At 43.2% G+C, this 17,488-nt stretch overlaps 1 protein-coding gene and 1 long non-coding RNA gene across 3 annotated transcripts in view; both read left to right on the forward strand.

The window, feature by feature from the left end:
* The first annotated feature begins 2,813 nt into the window (after positions 1-2,813).
* Positions 2,814-17,488, forward strand: part of SECISBP2L (SECIS binding protein 2 like) — a 36,921-nt gene continuing 22,246 nt past the window's right edge. The window contains exons 1-4 of one of the 2 annotated variants that reach the window (XM_053273037.1): positions 2,814-3,109; positions 13,620-13,795; positions 14,387-14,711; positions 15,692-15,830. In XM_053273037.1, the coding sequence (XP_053129012.1) occupies positions 3,086-3,109; positions 13,620-13,795; positions 14,387-14,711; positions 15,692-15,830 (664 nt within the window). In that variant the 5' untranslated portion in view covers positions 2,814-3,085. The remainder of the gene's footprint in view (positions 3,110-13,619; positions 13,796-14,386; positions 14,712-15,691; positions 15,831-17,488) is intronic. The other variant, XM_053273038.1, reaches the window with a different exon arrangement.
* Positions 3,312-6,244, forward strand: LOC128335155 (uncharacterized). The gene is made up of 2 exons (XR_008311522.1): positions 3,312-3,450; positions 5,389-6,244. It is a non-coding gene; the product is annotated as an uncharacterized LOC128335155 (long non-coding RNA).

Here is a 17,488-nt window from a genome sequence, read left to right on the forward strand (position 1 = left end):
AAACAATAGTACATATGCTGGTGACCTCCAGGCTTGACTACTGTAATGCGGAAACTACAAGTGGTACAGAATGCAGCAGCCAAGTTGGTCTCTGGGACAACACAGAGGGACCTATAACAGATTCTGAAAGAATTGCACTGGCTGACTATATATTTCCAAGCGAAATACAAAGTGCTGGTCACCTAACCTTGAATAGCTTAGCTTTAGGGATGGACCTAAGCCTTCTTTGTCATGAACCCTGCTGCTATTAAAATCATCTGGGGAGGTCTGGTTACGGTTGCCACCAGCTTGATTGGTGGTGACTAGGGACCGGGCCTTCTCTGTGGCTGCCTCGGGGCTTTGGAATATGCTCCCTGTCAAAATGAGAGCATCTCCATCTCTGATTGCTTTTAGAAAGATCCTCAAGACACCTGTTTGCCCAAGCTTTTAATTGAAATTTTAAACTGTTTGTTTTAATCCTATGAAATTGTTTTAACTTTGTATTATGTGAAATTGTTTTGTTTTTACTGTTTTATATTTGTTGTTTTAAAATGCGTACACCACCTAGAGTTACACACATCAGGCGGTATATAAATGAATGAATGAATGAATAAAATGAGGAATGGGAGAGCTATATAAACATTGGCCTACATCCAGACTAGTGCTGTGCTAATATAGCTGTTCCCAACAGAGGGTACTAGTACCCTGAGTGGTACTTGAAGGCTCCCATTGGTTACCCAGAGCCTTCCTGCCTCCCTATGGGGCAACTGTGCTATTTGTTCCCTATCTGAGGATTGCTGGCTTGATGCTGATGCATCCTCAATTATTTGTCTGCTGCTGAAGGGGAGGGAGGATGGTGAAGACCCTCCTATTCTGTTTCTGATTGGCTGGTCCCATGCTGAAGCTCAGCATACCCCTCCCCTCAGCCTGACTGACAGGCTTTAGAAAATTAGCACTCATGGAGAGGGAGAGAGACAGACACTGAAAGTCGATATGGGATATCAGAGCTGAAGGTTTGCAACAGAAGGGGTACACTTAAAAAAAAATGATTAGACACACCTGTGCTGTCATGAGGATATATAGTGTCATGAACTTGCACAAAGAAAATAATCTCTGCTTGCTGCTTACAATGATCTTTCATGACCTCTCAGTTACATGAGTGGATCTGCTTTCACTAGTGGTTGCACAACATTGCTCAACACTGCAAACTGCTGGCATATATCTCATTTTATTACACAAATGCAATATTAGTCTGGATGTAGGCCATTGGCTAATATTGGGCCAGCAAGCACTAACCAAATCTGACCACAGTATTATCTATTTCTGAAAATATGGGATTTGTCCATCTTATATCGGAAGCTCAGTTGTTACCAAATAAAGGTCTTAAACTAGTCCAGTTTCAAAACAGATGGGGGGAGGGGAGGGAGAGCGTGCACCAATTGAGTTTATGCTAAGCGCAATAGCAGGTATGAACATGTAAGAGAAAGAACATGTAAAGTATGTCTATCATACTGTGATCAAAGTACAAAGTTTGTTTTGTTTGTTGTTAACTTGTCATAGGCTGCTTTTAGCTTTTGTATGATGGGAAATACAGGACATAAATATTAGAGAGAGAGAGAGGATTGTTTTATAGAAATACAAGGCATACTGGTCATACCCACTCCAAAAACTGTTCTTCAGGAAAAGGGAATAGAATTACTATTAGGTGCAAATGAATGGCCGGTTTCTCACCTTCATATTTAGCCATTAAAATGACATGACTCCATGATTACATTGCAGTTTCAATCAGCCACCTCTTTCTGTGAAGGATCCAATCATAATGAAACCAAGGTAAGTTTAATGGGATTTAAACACATGAAGCCCTTTCTCTCCCACCCCACCCCACCCCACCCCACCCCACCTGATATGTTACCCCTCACCTCTGCCTTCTTTATCTATTTGCTTCTTGCCTCACAGTTGAAACTTCAATTGTAAACTCCTCGGGGCAAGGACTAATGTTCACTCTGATTTTTTTTCATCTATGTGCAGAATGAATTTTGTTCGGGCCAGCAGTATCAAGGCAGTGTGGGCAAACATGCATTCAGAGTGGGGCTTTCCTGATTCAATCTGAGCAGCTATTGAAAAAACTTGTGTGTGAATGCACACATGCACGCCCTAGAGGAAACACTGGCTGGGACCTATCATTTTTTGAGCTGATGTTATTTATAAAGTACTGTTCATTGATGGCACATCAGCACAAAGAATAAGTTACTTGTAGGTTACGATATTACTTGTAAAGTACCACATGCATTGATGGCACAGCATAAAACAATAAATAATAAGAAGCCACTTGTCTGTGCATTGATTAAATAAATGGTGGCAAACTTAATAAAGCATATTTGCTAAGAACTATGTTCTACTGAGCTCAAACATTTAAATCTGTCTAAACCATGAAACTGACTTTCAAGAAAATTTGTTTTGAGGTTTTAGAGCATTTGCCATGCTCTGCCAGGCGACCACACCACCCATTCAGGCTCAAGAGGACTGCGGCCCCCAGGGGCTGTGGAGGCCCTGGACTTCGGCCCGATGTCCAGGGCTTAGGGCACCTCTAACTGGCCCAAAGTCACCCAGCGCGCTTAGAAGGGCCGTGGCGCGTTAAGAAGCCGTGTTTGAGGACGCCGAGAGAGACGAACATCCCCCTTGCCGTCTCCCCACCACAGGTCGCACCGCTCCCTTCCACCGTTCCTGGGCGGCGCTGCAGAAACCTCGCAGTCGCAGGCCCCAGGGTTGCCCAGCAACGACAGGCGGAGGGCGGGGCGAAAGAGCGCGAGAAGACGCTTTAATGAACGCTTGGCGCGCATCTTGGCTCGTGTCGGCTTCCGTCCCAGATGATCCCTCCCCCTCCACCACCACTCCCCGGTCGTCGTCGCTAGTGGCGTAGCCGGGTGTTGTTCGAGAGCCGCGTCAGCTGCTGCCTCGGAGTCGCCGCCGCCGCCGCGGGTGTGAGAGCGGAAGCCAGTCCGGGAGAGCCATGGGGGACGCGTCCCTCAGCCCCCTTCGCGCCTATTAGGTGCAGCACCGCCTCCTTCTCCCCGCCCCGGTCTGGATAGGAGCTGCTGGAGGAGCCATGGACAAAGCCGTCGGGGGCCAGGTAGGGAGGGGTTGGTTGTGTGGGGGCCGGGTGGGGGGAGGGCACCGCGCACCCCTCTCCAAGGCTGAGGGGTTGCTAGGCAACGGGGATGGGCGGGGGGCGCTTCGCCATCGCGGGTGGGAGAGGATGGGTGATCCTTCGGCAGTTCTTGTTAATAATGTACACCAGGGGTAGGTAATCTCTCCTCCCCGGCTGTTGCCGAACGACAACTCCCATCATCCCTAGCCAGAATGTGTTGTGGCTGTGAATGATGGGAGTTGTAGTTCAGCAGCAGCTGGAGAGAGCCGGGGTTGCTCGCCTCTGAGGTATATGGCCGTGTCGTCTGTGTGCCTGGCTCTCCTGTAAGTAATGAGGCAATAGATCCCTGCCCCGTAGGGCCTTCAGTCGCGAATGGACGGGAAGTGGCGGGGGTGGGTGGGGGGGAGGCAATGAAGAATATGCAGTGGTATCAGGCCTGTGGACTTCTAGGCCTAGGGACTGTTCTGCCTCGAAGTTAGGGGGCAAAGGGGTTGCCCCAGAGGGGAATTAGCTCAGCAGTTGAAGTCGGGTTTGCCACTTATAATGAGGAAATTGGGGGATGTGAAGGGTTTGGATTGAGATACACTGTCAGGTTGAGGATGTGGGGAAAGAGGAAGGGGGGGGAGTTGACCTCTAGACCCAGCCCCTTGCTTTGCAGTGGGGGGTAGGAAAGAGGTTTGGGCTGAGGGGAATTAGGCAAGGCTGCCAAGGAACTGGAGGATTTAAGAGGATTTATTGCAGCTCTGGGTGGATAGAGTAGGAATTGTTGTCAAAGTTATGCAACCTTCTTAGTGGAGTGGGTGCTTTATGAGAGAAAACTAGCTCCCTGCCTCCAAGGAGCTTGCAAGCTCAGTCTGACCGTGGGGAAGACCAGAGAGAAGGGGAATAGAGCCATAGTGTTAGCAAGGGTTTTGTGTGAGCAAGTCCAGTTGCAGATACTTGAATTTTGCTTTAGGGCTGAGGATTAGGTTGGACCAAGGCATCTACAGTGAATGGTTAGCTTCATATTTAAGAACCTGCTACATCACTGCTCAATTTTCTGTACTCGTGAGAGAAGTCTGGGGTGATAATGGGGACACATTTTCAACTTCCTGGCCTTAGGCTGGAAATAATTAGGTAGGAAGTATTTATTTATTTATTTAAAATATTTTTGCCCCAGTAGTACACTACTGCTTGGGGTGGCTCACAACATTAATAAAATCGATACAGTGAGAATAAAAGATTAATAAATTAAACAAGTTATAAGACCAGGCTACATTTAAAACTACTACAAAAAATTTCAAATTAAGTCATTAATAAAAAGCTAAAAACTAAGAACTATAAAACCTAAGAACCTACCAAATATAAGCAGCAGATAAAACATTTAAAAGCCTCTTTAAAAAGATGTGTTTAATTGGGTGTTTTTTTTAAGCAAATATAGCAAAAGGATTCCAATGCAAGTTGTACACACAAGGCCAGTGAGTGGTTCTGGTTCTGCAGCAGTTGTTTCTATATACATATGTCACAACAGAGGGGGAGAGTGACCAACTGCTGATCTCTTGCCCAGAGCTTGCAAAAACCTGGAACCAGCCCTGATCTTAGGCAGGAGGGCAGGGAAGGACCTGTGCCTAAATTCTAGCAGAGCACTGTAAGTAAGCAGTGTTGAGCTAAATGAACCAATGCTTGTCTTGACATAAGGCAGCTTCTTGTGTAGACTAGTGGCTATTCTTGCCAGCAGTGAAGTTATATATTGTCTCAAGTGTCCTCTAAATGGAATGCTGAAGGTTCGATTAAGTTGTGTGGGGCTGATCATATTACTTATAAAGCAGCTGTCTGATTATCATAGTTTAGGATAATTCTTGCCACGTCAGTCAAAGTTTATTTATTTATTTTTACATTTATATCCTGCTCTTTCTCAGATAAGCCAAGAGCAGTGTATATGGCTATGTTGACAAGCCTGTGAGGTAGGTTAGGCTGAGAGATAAATGGCTGACCAGAAGTCATCTACTGAGTTTCACGGCTGAACGGGGATTTGAACTTGGGTCTCTCCAATCTTAGTTTGACGCTCTAACCACAGGAGCAGTCATACAACAGTGGACTACTTCTTTTGCCTCTAGGAACACAATTAAAAGGAGTTGCTCATCCATGTGCCTTATTCTGTTGGGCAAGATGTTGTGGTCTAATGACTTAACTTGTAAGATTTGTAATTAGTCAACTTCATTAACTGAGTGGGTTTATTTCCTCATTACAGTCTTCTGGCATTCTCCCTTCTTGTCTTACAGCACACCTGTATCTGTATTGCAACAATTAGCCATGGAGAGGTCATAGGTTTAGAAAAGAGGAAAGCTGAGGTCACCCCAGAAAAAAAAATTGGACTTAATTTAGGGGAAAGGTTTCACTTCACCTGTGACTTTATAACATCTGCCAAAAACTATCTGGAGGGGTGAATGGTTTGGGGAGTTCTTATCCTCCATAAATCTGTCTGGGCATTCCACAGTCTTGGGGAGCAGGCCCTTGCCCTTATGAGATAAGGTTGCCGGATGACTATCCGAAGAAGGAGCTTATAGGTTTAAGATGCTGGTTCCAGGGCTTCTGGCTGCAGAGATGTACATGGACCCAACTCCACTCCAAGCACTGTGAAGGAGTGATAAAGCAAGGAGGACCAACAGAGGAGATGACAGTGTCTGCCTCAGCCCCTTCAGCCTGCCTCCTTACTACTCAATGGTAGCAGAGACATGAAGAAAAATGAGTAGCAGCAATGTTTTCCCTCCTGGCAGTCTTGGAACCTGCTGCTTTTATGTGTGGCCCCTTTCTCTGGCCAGCAATTCTTGAAACCTTATTTCTTGTAGACACTGGAAGTTTGCCTACACCAATTGCCCAATGCAAGTTTCCTCAGAAATTAGTTCAACAGCAGCATGTTTCCTCAGAAGTTAGTTCAACAACAGCTACTCCCAAGTACATGTAGGTTTGCAGATCAAGTCTGCTAGATGAAGAGGAAGAAACAAAGCTGAGGCAAGAATGCATTCACAACTTGATATGCATTACAGAAATATTCTTGTCTTCAACTATGACCGAAGTACAGCCAAATGGTGTACTTCATATAGCTACAACTTTTATAATTAAATTGCCTATTTTCAACCTGTTGGAATTCATTGCTTAAAAGTACGACTGACTAAAGTGACTTGGAAAGGGGTTTGGGTAACTTAATGGAGGAGAGGTCTATTGACGGCTACTAGTCGGAGGGCTGTAGGCCACCTCCAGCCTCGGGGGCAGGGTGCCTCTGGGTACCAGTTGCAGGGGAGTAACAGCAGGAGAGAGGGCATGCCCTCAACTCCTGCCTGTGGCTTCCAGCAGTATCTGGTGGGCCACTGTGAGAAATGGGATGCTGGACTAGATGGGCCTTGGGCCTGGTCCAGTAGGGCTGTTCTTATGTTCTTAAATCAAAGACGTATATTTTAAGTTTCACTCATTTTGCTCTGTGTGTAATATGGTGATTGGGCAGAATGCTGGTAAATGATTAGACTTAAGAGGGCACATGCAAAGCAAACTGCTCCTTGGTAATCTCAGGCAGTGCTGTTGTATTAGTAGAACAAACTTCATGGAACTAAACTAATTTTAATTAGAATGCCCTGGCTTAACCAGTTCATGGATTGATAAGGTGACTGAGGCAATACTTACTCCTGAATACATCTGCCTGGAAATACATCATGCTAAAGTGAATTAGACTTGCGTCCAGTCCAGGCATCAGAACCACTCAAAACAGTCTCTTTGTGGTGGATACAACATGAGGGCTACAATGCATGGAACATGACCAACACAAAGCTCTCCTGCTCTCCCATAGTTCCCAGTTGTAATTTGTTGAGACGGGGGGTGGTGGGAATTGTAGTCCAAAGAGAGCCGTAGAGCCTGGGTTTTGTTGCCCCTGGCATAGAGAGTCCTCGGGAGTGAAGTATGTATGTTGGAACAAGGAATGATGCATGTTATATATGGCCACTTGTATACAAAGACATTTCTTGAAGTGTCTCTCTATCAGTGGCTGTGGGGCATGATGGTTCTATGGAATCTCCATATTCTGTGGTAGTATCTCTCTGAATACCAGTTGCTGGAATGCAACAGCAGGAAAGAACTACTTGCTTACCGTGTTCTGCTTCCAGCTTCCCAGATACATCTAGTTAGCCAATGTGCAAACATGGACCTCTAGTCCTTCTACAGGACTGTTCTTTAATTCTAAGGAGAACGTTCTCAGATGCTAATTCTCTCAAGTTGCTTGCTTTGGAAACAGTTCCATCAGCTTTGTTAAAACTGTGCTTTGGAGTAAGCCATTTGAGTCTTGCCTCTTAAAGTGATTTTATATATAGTCCTGGATTCCTTTCTTTTCCTAGCAATTAATCCACTTGAGGATGAGCCACTGTGGAACTTGAATGTGTCAACCTTCATCCTATTTAATTGTTTATAAAACTTTTCAGTTGCCTTTCCAAGTTAGGGTACTAACTCAAAGTAAAATACATACAGACATAACTGAGAAGTTTATAAAACCAAAACATCCACGATGTTGCAAAAACTCGGCAGAAACAAGCGAATGCCTGAGAGGACTTCATTTTGTGCCAGAAAATATTCAGGGAGGGGGTCACACTGCAAGTTCTCTTCAAAGGGAATTCTTAGATAACTGCATTCCCATATGACTCTGTGCAGTGCTAGAGTAACATGATGAGATGTCCTACCAGAGTGATCAGTATGTTTTTATTTAGAAGTACAGCCATTCTTGGGGGGAAATTACTATTATCTCTCTGAGTCTTTACAGCAGATGACTTGAATTCTCTGTAAAGCGAGGAGGAAGAAGTTCTAGCACATGCTGAAATGTTGATGATGGGACCCTTCCCTGTAATTAAGTGGTATATGAAAAATAAGATCACTCTTTTATTTTAAAATTATTCAGAACTGGAGGCAAGTACCCACTAAACTTTCTGCAAACATGCATCATGTGCCAAAGACCTCAAGTGCTGCCTCGTAAACTGTGTGCAAAATGTAATTTACTATGGACATGATCATGTCCTGCTTCAAAACACATTGTTCTCTGTGTTGGCAAATTGTACGAGAAATTAGGGTGTTACCTTATGTACTTCTCAGGAAAAGTTAAGGAGCTATAGGAATTAAACCTGAAGGGTAATGCATCTGTTCTGAAGCAGGACAAGGTGAAGTCAAGCTGATATAAACCAAGACTGGTCTCTATTTTATTTATTTATTTATTTATTTACTCAATTTTTATACCACCCTTCCAAGCTGGCTCAGGGCAGTTTACAATTAAACTCAGGGCGGTTTACAATCAAAGTTTTGTTATAATCCAGGTAACTGTAGAAGTGTTCACTATTTTTTAAAATGGTCTAACTTATTTATTTACATTTATATCCTTCTCTTCTTCCAAGGAGCCCAAGCAGTATACATGATTATATTTATCCTCACAACAACCCTGTGGGGTAGGTTAGGCTGAGAGATAAGTGACTGGCTCAGTCACCTTGCGAGTTTCATGGCTGAATGAGGATTTGAATTTGTCTCCCTGATCCTAGTCCAACACTAACCACTAGACCATGATGGCTCTCATGTAGTGGTAATCAATCATTTATCTAAATATAGATTATGTATATACTGATATTAAGCCTTCCAACAGTGAAATGATTTTAAGAAAGAAGAAAAAGGTGGTCTGTTAATTAATCTTACAGTACTAAGTCTCACTACATTCATTGGGACTTACTGTGAAGTAATTCTGCATAATACTGCATCCTTACAACTAGGTCCTCACAGAATATGCAAGTAAATCCTATATTCAGTGGAGCTTAATATCAGTTGCGTGTAGTCACATGTTAAGGATGCAATCCTAGCCCATGTTTTGGGCTTGAATTGTAATTGAGAGATATTCACTGGAGTGTAAGCTATGTCAGAAAGTTTGAGTTTTTGGTTATGTAGCAATGACTTTGATACATTCATAGTTTAATTGAACATTGCTAGGAGGTTGTTACTGCAAATTGGGAATTGTCACCATGCTTACCTAGTTCTAAGTTTCTTCCTTTTGACTTCTGTCTTCAACTCTCCGCCCCTCCCATACCTGTGTGTGTGTGTGTGTGTGTGTGTGTGTGTGTACACACACACACACACCTGCCTACTGGTGATTGCATTTCATGCATCTGCTTAAGTAGATTGCCATCTACAACACTATCACCTCTCGTTGCCATCTACAAAAGCTTATGCTCCAATAAATTTGTTGGGCTTTAAGGTCAGGTGCCTCAACACTCTTTGGGCCCTTGCTACGGAAGCTTGCATTCCCTACAGACAACTGGGTCCCAGTTGCTGGGTGCGTGGAGTGCATGCCCAGAAGATCCACTGCTGCTCCAGGCAGCATGTTGTCCAGCTGCCGGAAATCCCCCAATGCACCATGCAAGTGCATGGTGCATTGTGGGTGTCCCCCTGGTGATGCACAGTCGCCCCTCAGTGTCTCAGCACTGGCTGAAAGCAATTGGTGTTGACAGTCGGGTAAACAGGGAGCACTTACTCCCTTAACCTCATTTAACAGCTGGTTTTCATAGCTGTGTCTGCTACCGAGGTGCTGTCTGGAGCTGTGTGGCTCCCACCGGTTCTCACAGGGAGCAAGGCCCAGGCTTGGAGGCCTTGGCCTTGTCTTGGCTGCTCATGAGAACATCCTCTTTCTTTGCTGCTGCAGTCTAACGTGGCTCTTTCTGTAGGTTTAAACTGAATTTTTTAAATTTTTTGAAGCCTCTCTTTGATTTCATAACTCCTGTCCTAAATGTGTCTCTTGTAAGGAGGGTTCCTGGGGATTCTTTATTTTCTCATTCCAAATACTTCATCTCTGTGTGAGAGTAAGGAATCAGTGTTTGCTTCAAAGTAGGTGTTCATGAGAACAAGCTACGAGAGGTGATAGTGTTGCTCCACAATCATAATTCCTGTTTAGTAGCTCATCTGTTAAGATTAAAGAAAATTACATATTGAGTGTTCTGTGCCACCTTGCTTAGTATTTCAGTTGCTTATGTCTCTTTATGTGTCTGTCATATTGGTGGTACTGAATTGGTTATTTAAAAAAATATCCTAATTGGATACCCTAATTATCCTAATTGAATCCTAATTCAGTCAACCTAAGTTAAGGTTGACTAAACATTAATTTGTAGCTTTCCCAAGGGCTTGGGACAACTAACAGTTTTATATTGACTCGATTATTTTTATTTATTGCATTTATATACCACCCCATATAAAATCTCTGGGTAGCTTATATTACAGTGTGTCATTGTTGTAGTCAAATCACACTAGTTTCAAATGAAATCTGAAATACTGAGTGAAAAGACAACAAACTATACTTTAATCTTTGGACCATTTCTCTGGGTGAACTTCCCTGGATTTCAAATTTGTTGCAGTTCAGTCCTATGCATGTTTTTCTCAGAGCATGCCTCATAAAATTCTACAATCCAAAGTACGTGTACATAGGAGAGCAGCCTTAGAATCCTCTTCTCTTGGCTAGCGATTACTTACTTGGAACCTACGCCTGTGGACTATGATATGCTGAACAGATACAACACTATTTGTTTATATTAAGTGCCTTAAATGAACCTGTTAGTGCACACCACCTCAATTTCAGCTTTCAATGAGTGAGCAACAAGGTCGGGGATGGGGGAGAGTTGTGTCAATTTTTTTGAAAATTCAATACAGGAGAGGTTAAAAAAACCTCCATTGTTCCCATATTCTGAAGGAACGACTCTTTCATTAACCTATATTTTAGACCACCAGCCATTTTGAACATATTAATCTGTCCTATACAGAGTAAGACCATTGGTCCCTCTGGCTTAGTATCGTTTATACTGAGTGGTGACTTTTCAGGATTTCAGGCACAAGTTCTTTCCCCGCCCTTCCTGGAGATGCAAGGGATTGAACCTTATTCTGTGTGCACGGAAAGCAGATGCTCTTCCACTGAGCTACAGCCCCAGTTATATTTTGGTTGGATGCCGCTCAAGAAACAATACAGTATTTGTTGATCTGCATCTGCAGGATGTTCTGTTGATACACTTGAGCCACATCAAAAATTGTGTGTCTTCAGCACAGAAGACAGAATTTCAACAACCCACTGCCCAGGCTGTTCCAGTTGTCTTCCAGTTAGCTTGCATACTTCCCGTTGCTTAAGGATGTATTGCTTAGAGTTCTTTGGCTACTGCAAACAGCTGTGTTTCTCTCTGTGTGTTTACAAAACTGCTCTTAAAATAAGCAGAGTATGATTTGCCTGTTTCTTGAAGACGCTCAATCTTAAAAACTGACAAGTATTTTATATGTTGCTTAAAGATAAAAAGGTCACACTTATAACTAAGCTGCTTCTCCAGCTGTTAGCCATTTTAAAGCCCAACTTTATTCTGTATCTGGAGCATAATGCAGTACGTATATATCTGCCTTGTGTTAGTTACACAAGGTGCCTTTAGCCGCTAGCGCTGTGCTGCTTGAGGAACAGCATGACCTCTGTTTCTATGGGTAATAATGAATGTCCATTGCAAGTTTTTTGTATATTGTAGTCTAAAGATTAAACACAGTGCTGTAACTATAAGACAAAGTTTACCAGCCTGTTCCTGCTAGTGCCATCTTCTGTCTCTGCAGCTGCTAAAGAATACAGTAGCTTTTATATAGAAAACAAAGGCATCTTTGTGCATGGTGTCTTCGAAGAACTGTATTTGTCAAAGGGCAATGTATATAACAAGCTATTGCATACATTCTGAAAACTTGAAATGAAAACCATTTCAGGTTTCCCCTTTAAAATCCTATTGTGTGAAAAATGTTTTACTAAATTACATGCACATTACATGATTATGACTTGTATAGAGCTGTAAAGCACATGGTGCTTTAGAGTAACATAAGCAAAGGGACAGATTCCTTGCTGTCTAAACTTCGACAGGTCAACAGCAGAGGATGGGATAGCATTGCTGCTTGCAAGTGGCTTGATTGACAGGCTTTTTGAATCAATAGCTGAATTTAAATGCAAACTAAACTTGAATGAGAATCCTTTTAACACCTGCAGTATCTCTTTGTAATGCTGAAAGATCATTTTTAACCATTGTATTTTAGTATTTTTATTCCACTCTTGCAGTGTTATGCTGCTCAGCGTGGCTCACAAAGATACCCAAACAATATATTGGATAAAACAATATAAAACTAATTAAATTCAGTTTAAAAACTAGACCCACTTAAAACCAGATTTACTGATTAAAAACCCACTGGCAACAGGGGGAGAACAAAAACTAAAGATGGGTCTAAGTGTTTCTTTAAAATCCCAAGGGAGGGAGCATGGCAAAGCTCATCCAGGAGGGCATTTCAAAGCTGTGGCACCACAACTGAAAAGTCTCAGTCTTTAGTCTCTGCCAACTGGATCTCGGTCACTGGCAGTACTGCAAGCAGGGCCTGAAACATAGAACAGAGGGCCCTGGAAGATGCATATGGCCAAATGTGGCCCAACAGATACCCTGGTGGTGGCTCCAAGCTGTGTAGGGCTTTAAAGGTCAAAACCTAGCCCAGAAGCAAATTGGTAGCCAACAAGGTTTCTGTAGGGTGGGTGTAATAGGTTGTAGCATCATGTGGAAATCCTCCTCCATATAGAGGTTCTTCTAAACTTGTTAATACAATGGACATAAGTCAATAATTAGTCCCTCATTGCTACCCTCTGTTTCAGTTGTGTTTTGCAATTGTAGTTGTGTTGTGAGGACTTCTGCCATTGGCTGTCAACTATTCAAATGTGTGTGGGATTGTGTTACAGGTACTTATTTATTTATTTATTTGATTTGTATACCGCCTTTCTAAAATGGCTCAGGGCGGTTTACAATTAAATTTTACAATTCAGTGGGGCTGCCAGCATTCAGACTAACATTGCTTCTCTCCCTTCAGCAGGAGCCTGGCATGCAAATATTAAGGGAAAGCTCTTGCTACTGCTGAAATCATAACAGCAGAGCTAGTACACAATCTGACTAGCTGAGTGCATCAGTGCTCTAATCGTACACCCAGCATATAAAATCCAGTTTTGACTTGTACAGTAACTGACTCAAAACTGAACTTCAAACAATGTGAGGCAAATATCTGTTGTATTTGAAGCTTATCTCTAAGTAAGCCAAGGAGTTTACTTTATGATCAAATGAAAGCAAAGTATTCATAACAAATTCTAGTCCCTAGGACACTGTCAAAACTAAAGTAAAGACCGTGTGGTGGCTCTTGCCGTAATCCCAGGCTCATATAAGAAAGAGCTGATTTCTAAATACTTGCCAGTTGCAAATTCTGTGCAGAGTTTCCCCTAACCCCAGGATAGCATACCTTTTTATTGCAGTTAATTTTGCTTGAATAACTTGATTGGTTATTAAATGTACAGCCAGTACAATGCAAATCTTTGAATATGGCCTAACTGCTAGGATGCGTTTAAGTGCTGCTAATTTGTAAAATGTTCTACAATCCTTGCCATATTAATAAAGTGTTTCTTCTTTCCTTTAAGAATGTGAAACTGTCTGCTGAAGTAGAACCATTCATTCCTCAGAAGAAGGGTCCTGATTCACTTATGATGCCCATGGCGCTGCCTAATGACAGTGGTGGTGTTGGTGTGGAACCAGCTCCTATTCCCAGCTATCTGATTACCTGCTATCCATTTGTTCAAGAAAACCAATCCAATAGGTACTTGACTATTACAGATAAAGACATGAGTTTAAATACTAGGTAGATCTGCCTCCTTATGGAATGTTGGTGTTTTTGAGCTCTCTAAATTGTGAGAGACCAATAAACTGAATTTGCTCTCCATAAAATATTGAACCTTTGCACTAAACTTCAGTACATGACTGCAACCCTTGCATGGTTACTGACCCCCTCCCCTTAGTGATCTTTAGCTGTATTTTTAATGGTTCTCTTATATTTAGCAGAGAACAGCTGACCCAATTTACCCCCAGCACAGCCAGTGTGTGTTGCTAGTTTCTACCTTGTGGTTTTACCTTGTGTAGTAGCACAGTGTGCTGTGACAAGACCAAAAGGCAGAAAGTGACCTTTATTTGCGCTGAGAATTCCTGAATGTGTCTCAGAACCGCTTGTGCAGTTTAACAAAAGTAGTTAATTTTGCATCCTTCAAGCCGTAGAGCCAGTTGAACACCGAATAGCACTTAGCATTCATAAAACTAGTTCTTGGTGTTCATTTTACAGGGAAAATGCATTACTAGCAAACTTGTGTATGTAACTGTTCAGTAACTTTCCTCACTCTTCTTTTGATGCTTTCAGGCAACTTCCGCTATATAACAATGACATGAGATGGCAACAGCCTAACCCAAATCCTGCTGGGCCCTACCTTGCTTACCCCATTATATCTGCTCAGCCACCTGTTTCTGCAGAGTACACATATTACCAACTGATGCCAGCACCATGTGCTCAAGTAATGGGTTTCTATCATCCATTCCCGGCACCATACACGGCACCCTTTCAGTCGGCAAGTGCCATAAATACCGTGGCAGCGGAGTGTGCAGATCGCCCGACCCAGCCAAGTCAGGTCTTTTCGTTGGGTGGCCAGAGGAGCAAAAGTGCCAACAGGGGGCCAGTTGTGCAAAAAGTAAGCCCATTGAGCTCTTGAAAGACAAAAGTTTTCTGGTGATGCTGAATGCAAAGTTTATCTTGGAATGTATGGATGAAGTATACTTTTCTGAACACCCATTTGATGTTTGTATTTTCATATGCTAATGAAAAATACTAAAAAAAAATTTCTTTAATACTCGAGGAAAACGTTGGGTAAGTATTTTTGAACTAATGAACAAGCTTAGTACATCCTGCAGTCATCTTGGGCAGTATGAAGCAGTATGTCTAATAATTGCTGGTCTATGACCATAATAAATTGTTTCAACTACTGTAAAGTACAACCTCTTAGTACTGTCCTATCTTGCAGCAAGTTTAATTGATTGGGCACATAGGGTGGTGGAGTTGGCAGCTCCTCCACAGTTTTGGAGCTCCTTTCCTCCATTGGTCCAACAAAGCCCAAGCTTGAATGTCTTGTTCTGATGATTCAGTTGTTACTTCTGGGCCATCATGGCACATATATTTTAAAAGTTGTTGTTGCTACCTCCCCAGAGCTTTTGGAGATGAAGCAAGTCAAATAATTGCTTAACTGCTTCATTACTTCTTAGCCTGTTTCTTGCTGAATACTGTGTAGATCTAGATCTATCTGTCTAACTATATATGAGAATATGAATAAAATGCTCTTTTTGTTAACTGAAAAGCTAAGGTTTGTAGTACCTCATGCAAGCCTCTCTTGTTCTAGAGACAAACTGGACCCACAGTTAAAAAAAATTGTTTCCAATAATTGAACATCAGAAGTATAAGCTTGCCTTTAATACCATGCATGGTTTCCATGTTATCGGAACTGATGATCAAAGTTAGAAATTCTCAAGCTTATGCAGAATGTGTTCCATAATCTGCAATTACAAGTACCTAGCAATTGAGGGAGTGTCTTTGGAATATTACAGCCTTCTTTAAGATTAAGTCTTGCCTAAACCAAGTCCTTTTGGCTAATCTATTTGTTTGGCTAATGTTTTTAAGCAGCAGCAGCCTTCGCAGACCCACATAAAAAGTAAAAGGCCTCCAGTGAAAAGTGTTGCTACTCAGAAAGAAACAAGTGCATCGGGCCCAGAGAACAGGCCGAAAATTGTATTGCTGGTCGATGCTTGTCAACAAACAGGTGGGGCACTAGAATGTGTGTGTCTTCCAGCTACTTTTGTACCAAATCCTCTACTTTCCTTCTTACATGCAGCTTTCCTTGTATAATCATGGTGTGAGAGAGTTCCAAAGAACTATATCTTTCAGGAAATGTGTTGGAAATAGTGAGTAATACAGCCAGTTCTCAAACAATGGTCTGGAACAAGCTCCTCATTGATCTGCCAGCGCAAGCTTTCATTAACCATTGGGCAGCATTCTGATGTATTGTATCATCGCTGTCTCTTCCTCCTTACTCAACACAAGTGCATGAGTGTGTGTGGTTTTTCTTCACTCTGGGGCTTGGAAGCCCATCGTGAAACTGTATTCGTATTCCCACCTTCTTAAACTGTCTGCCTTGAGGCTGGGAAAGCACATACATACTACAGTCATACACCAGAAAAAACTTTAGCTTTTAAAAATTACATTCACAGAAAGTCTATTTTTGACAAGGTTTGCGAGCTCTTGCAGTGTTTAAGAAAACTTGGCTACTTTCACATTGTAGTTAGTGCCTTCTGGATTGGCTCTCAAAGAATTTCTGGTTATCTGAAGGCGCTGTCGCTTATTCTAAACTGTTTTGAGAGTGCAATTCAGATGTCAGTCATATTTGCATCTCAAATGGTAAATGGTAGCCTGCTTAGCCATCTTCAGTCCATGTTTACTATATATGAAGTGTCTAAAATGTACTAGGCACTGTACAGAACAGAGGTACATGGTCCTGGTAAGGACCATTACATAGATAAAAATGCCATAAGATTGGCAGGTGAAGGGTGAAGTTGACAGGCAAATGATGATTTTTTTTGGTACGGTTCCCTGGAGTGAACATATAATCCCCGCTCCCATTCCACTGCCTAACTTCTATATATATAATCTATTATATTAATTCTCCTGGGGTGTGCCTTGGAATGTGCGTCCCAGAGCCCAGCTGGGTGGCTGGCGGACATGCCTGATTGGCTGAGGCTCACCTAGGAGGATTGGTTGTCATGGCGGCGGCCCAGCCGTGGAGGCCAGAGGTGGCGGGCCTGGCCGCAGATGCGAGGCCCAGGAGTGGGGAAAGAAAGTGGCGGGGGGGCAAAGTGGCAGTGGGGAGGGGAGGTGGCTGGGTCCAGAAGCAGAAACTGGGGCAGAAGTGGGGGGGGGAGGTAACTGCCGGCCCCAAAGAGTGCACAGATGCTCTGTGTGGGGTTGGCTAGTATATATAATTCTCCTGGGTGTACCTTGGAATGTGCGTCCCAGCACCCAGCTGATTGGCTGGACGGCGGATGGGCCTGATTGGCTGAGGCACACCCAGGAGGATTGGTTGCTGTGGCAGTGGCAGGCCTGGCCACAGAGACAGCGGCGGGCCCGGCCCAGCTGTGGAGCCAAGGCCCGGAGGGGGGGCAGAAGTGGCGGTGGGGAGGAGAGGCAGCTGGGCCTGGAAGTGGAGATTGGGGCAGAAGGTGGTGGTGGGGGGGAAGAGGTTACCGCTGACCCCAAAGAGCACACTGATGCTCTGGCGCGGTCGGCTAGTTCTTCTTTAATTCACAAAACAACTCAGCCTAATTCTGTTGCACTTGTCTGTTGGTGCCAACTTTATTTCTTTTCCCCAAAGGATCCCATTTCACTGGGAATAGAGATCTCGCTTTGTGGAAAAACATCAAAACT

This window comes from Hemicordylus capensis, chromosome 10, assembly GCF_027244095.1.
Source record: "Hemicordylus capensis ecotype Gifberg chromosome 10, rHemCap1.1.pri, whole genome shotgun sequence".
NCBI classification, from domain to species: domain Eukaryota; kingdom Metazoa; phylum Chordata; class Lepidosauria; order Squamata; family Cordylidae; genus Hemicordylus; species Hemicordylus capensis.